Source organism: Urocitellus parryii, chromosome 6, assembly GCF_045843805.1.
Source record: "Urocitellus parryii isolate mUroPar1 chromosome 6, mUroPar1.hap1, whole genome shotgun sequence".
NCBI lineage: Eukaryota > Metazoa > Chordata > Mammalia > Rodentia > Sciuridae > Urocitellus > Urocitellus parryii.
Genome location: NC_135536.1, coordinates 88,284,003 through 88,287,608, shown reverse-complemented (window position 1 = coordinate 88,287,608; position 3,606 = coordinate 88,284,003). Strand labels below are relative to the sequence as shown.

The 3,606-nt window shown below is 54.0% G+C and overlaps 1 protein-coding gene across 1 annotated transcript; it reads left to right on the top strand.

The window, feature by feature from the left end:
* The first annotated feature begins 1,162 nt into the window (after nucleotides 1-1,162).
* On the top strand, nucleotides 1,163-3,237 carry Rhov (ras homolog family member V). The gene is made up of 3 exons (XM_026391653.2): nucleotides 1,163-1,463; nucleotides 1,654-1,712; nucleotides 1,903-3,237. The coding sequence occupies exons 1-3, from the start codon at nucleotides 1,256-1,258 to the stop codon at nucleotides 2,344-2,346; spliced, it is 711 nt and encodes a 236-aa protein (XP_026247438.1). The 5' UTR covers nucleotides 1,163-1,255; the 3' UTR covers nucleotides 2,347-3,237.
* Nucleotides 3,238-3,606: the final 369 nt, after the last annotated feature.

Below are 3,606 nucleotides of genomic sequence, written 5' to 3'. Positions count from 1 at the left end.
AATGAAGGAAGGAAGTTCAGTCAGGGATCCTGAGACTTTACCCAAGAGATCTGCAGACTTAAATTAATGGATTTCTGTACTACCAGTTGTCTCTTTTTTTAAATATTCATCACCCTCCTGATCCCAACACTCCCCTTCCCAAAACTCATGAATGTCTGACTCCCTGTGTGAAGGTGTTTCAATTACCTTTGTATAGGCTGAGATGAAAGACTGCCTTGGGGATCAGAGAAAGGATTCTGGGTCTGGTGTCACTCGGTGTGGCTGCAATAAAGAGACTAAATTAGCATCAGGCTACTCTTCACTTGCTCTCTAGGTGACCTTTCTAAGGCTACCCGGGAGATCTTGTTTCAGTCTGCAAGCTCCTTCTAGGGCAAGGACAGTGGGTGGCCCAGAACAGGATCTGCAAATAGGTAATTATAATGTGCTTTTGATAATAATGAAGATAATATTAGGTATTTTAGGGATATATAAAATATTCAAATGGAGAGCTGTTCTTGAAGATCCTACCAGCTAGCTTCTCAGCACTTGGAGTTATTTTAGCAGAGGGGAGTGAAGTTGCTCAAAGCCTGTCTTCAGGCTGAGTGTAGAAGAAGCTCTTTCGTGAAAGGGAGAACAGAAAGAACATTCCTGCCTGCTGTAGTCACACTTGAATTTGTCTGCCTCTCTCATCTGTATATTTTATTTATTTATTTATTCAAGGCTGACGATAGAGCCCAGCCCTCATGCAAGCTACAGAAGAGCTATGCCACTGAACACACCCCCCAACATAATTTTTAATTTTTTAAAATAAAATTACTGTCCCGACTTTTTAATATTCATACAAAGATGTATAGAGTTTTTAAATTTGAACATGTTGTATTATGTGTTCTGCAACTTGCTTCTAACAATAAATCATGGATGTCTGCATCAAGATACCTCGATTTTGGTACTGTCGTGAGGCGATCGATGCTTTGTCCTTGTACCTGAGTGATGCTTGGAGCACCAGCTTTTCGCCGCCCTTTCTTCCTCCCCAGCCTTTGTGATTGCCTGGCAGCGTGGGGTGCCCTGCCCAGAGAGGTCCAGGCTGGTGGGCGGGGTCCGGGGCCGCTCGGGACATGCAGATGAGGTGGGCGGGGCCCCATATATATCCGCGGGTAGCGTTGGTAGGGCGAGCCCAACCCCGTCAGACAGTGAGAGCAGACAGCGGAACCTGTTTCCCCGAGCGCAGCGGGTCCTGTGGTCCGGACTGGCCCCTCTGCTGCCCCGGGAGCGGGCCATGCCGCCGCGGGAGCTGAGCGATGCCGAGCCGCCCCCGCTACGGCCCCCGACCCCTCCTCCACGGAGGCGCAGTGCGCCCCCCGAGCTGGGCATCAAGTGCGTGCTGGTGGGCGACGGTGCGGTAGGGAAGAGCAGCCTCATCGTCAGCTACACCTGCAATGGATACCCAACACGCTACCGGCCCACAGCGCTGGACACCTTCTCCGGTACGTTGAATGGCCCCCGCGGCCGCGTGGCTGAGGTGGGGTTGTGCAGTTGGGGATCTGGGGCCGGTGTCGTTGGGGGAGGGCATCTGAGACCCCGGATAGGGAGCGGAAGCAGGCCCCGAGGTGGCGCTGGTGAGGCCCGGTGGGTCCCAGGACGCTCTGCTAACTCAGGCTTTCCCCGCCCCTGCAGTGCAAGTCTTGGTGGATGGAGCCCCTGTACGCATTGAGCTCTGGGACACAGCCGGACAGGTGAGAAGCCGGGCGCAGCCTCTGTTGGTTTGGGCTGGGGGCGAGGGGAGTGATGACCTGGAGGCTAGGTTCAACCCCTGATAGGGCAGGAATGGGGAAGGCCTTGAGTCTCCAGACCCAAGTGGAAAGTGGATTCCTGTTCCATGTGGCAAGGAACAGCCCTTCTAACCACCTGGCCTTCCAACCCCAGGAGGACTTTGACCGGCTTCGTTCCCTCTGTTACCCGGATACTGACGTCTTTCTGGCATGCTTCAGTGTGGTGCAGCCCAGCTCCTTCCAAAACATCACGGAGAAATGGCTGCCCGAGATCCGCACTCACAACCCCCAGGCACCCATTCTGCTGGTGGGCACCCAGGCCGACCTGAGGGACGATGTCAATGTACTGATTCAGCTGGACCAAGGGGGCCGGGAAGGCCCAGTACCCCAACCCCAAGCCCAGGGTCTGGCCGAGAAGATCCGGGCCTGCTGCTATCTCGAGTGTTCGGCCTTGACACAGAAGAACTTAAAGGAGGTGTTTGACTCAGCCATTCTCAGTGCTATTGAGCACAAAGCCCGGCTGGAGAAGAAATTGAATGCCAAAGGTGTTCGCACCCTCTCCCGCTGCCGCTGGAAGAAGTTCTTCTGCTTTGTATGAGCAACTATGGCAGTGTGTAGCAAGTGAGTGGTAGGAAGGAGGCCAGAGACTTCTGGAACCTGGGACAATGGGCCTTTGAATGGGCTACTGGCAGGGCCTGGCCACCCTAAGGGATTCAGTTCCCTATTGAACACTGGGGACATGGGCCTCTAATTGATCACTCTGGTAAGCCCAGGGTAAGCCTAGGGCCTGGAAGAGAAGGAAAGCTTTGAATTGGATTTCTTTGGTCAAGGCTCATAGAGAAAACCCAGCACTTTGGTTTTCATGGGATGGTCCTAACAGTGTCAGCTATCTCTCAGCAACATGGGATCCAATTGCCAGTTTCTTATTATGGGCCTACAGGGCAGCCCAGTCCAATTAGGACCCCTTGTGGTGATCCTCACCCACTCCTTGCACAAAGGTGAGGAAGAGCCTGGGCAGTAGCCAGGCATCTTGGAGGGCTGGAAGGCGGCTAGCCTTGATTTGGAGAGAAGTTTGGGATGGAGTGGTTAGACAGAGGCCAGAGGGATTGAGAAGAGGGAACGAAAGTGAGGCTCGGACCTGTTTGACTAGAGGCAGATCCGAGGGCTGGGCTGGGAAGGAGGAAGAGAAGGAGAATAGGGGATGGGCAGCTATGGAGCAGGCTGACACCTGGGCTACCCTCAACCCCCAAGGCCAGAGAAGGCGGGGCTGGTCCCTGGGAAGAACTGGGTCTCAAGGCTCCCTAGGTACTGCCCAAACTGGCTGGGCCAGCATTCAGGCAGGAAGTGAGAATCAAGGGCCTAGCAAAGGGAGGGAAAGAAGTTGTAAATTAGAGTCTGAAAGAGGAAAGGGGTTGGGGTCCCTTTTGCCAAGGTCACAGCCTAGAAGGTAGAGCAGTGCAGTTTGCAAATAAAACCTTATGTTTCTGAAGCTGCTGTCTCTGTCATTTCTTGGAACAGTCTGCTGCCCTTTCCAGGTATCTGTAATTTGATTTGGATACCAAAGGACTGAAGCTAGGTTGAAGGGTGGGGGCAGGACCAGATGGGACAGTGTGATGGGAACAGGATTGGGGGGGCCAGGTGTGGGGCTCCCCACTTGGGGCTTGGCCTAGCTGGTTCCCAGGAGAGCTAGCGTGGGAAGCAGCCTGGAAACGGGTTTCCCCAGGTGTCAGCGCCAGACCTGCTTTCCCATGACCTCACCAGGTGGGTGGGGCCCCTCCCCTCTCTCCCTCCTTTCTAGAGCATAGTGCTCAGTGCTGGGGCTCTGGGGTAATCTCAAGCCCTCTAACCTTTCTGTTCT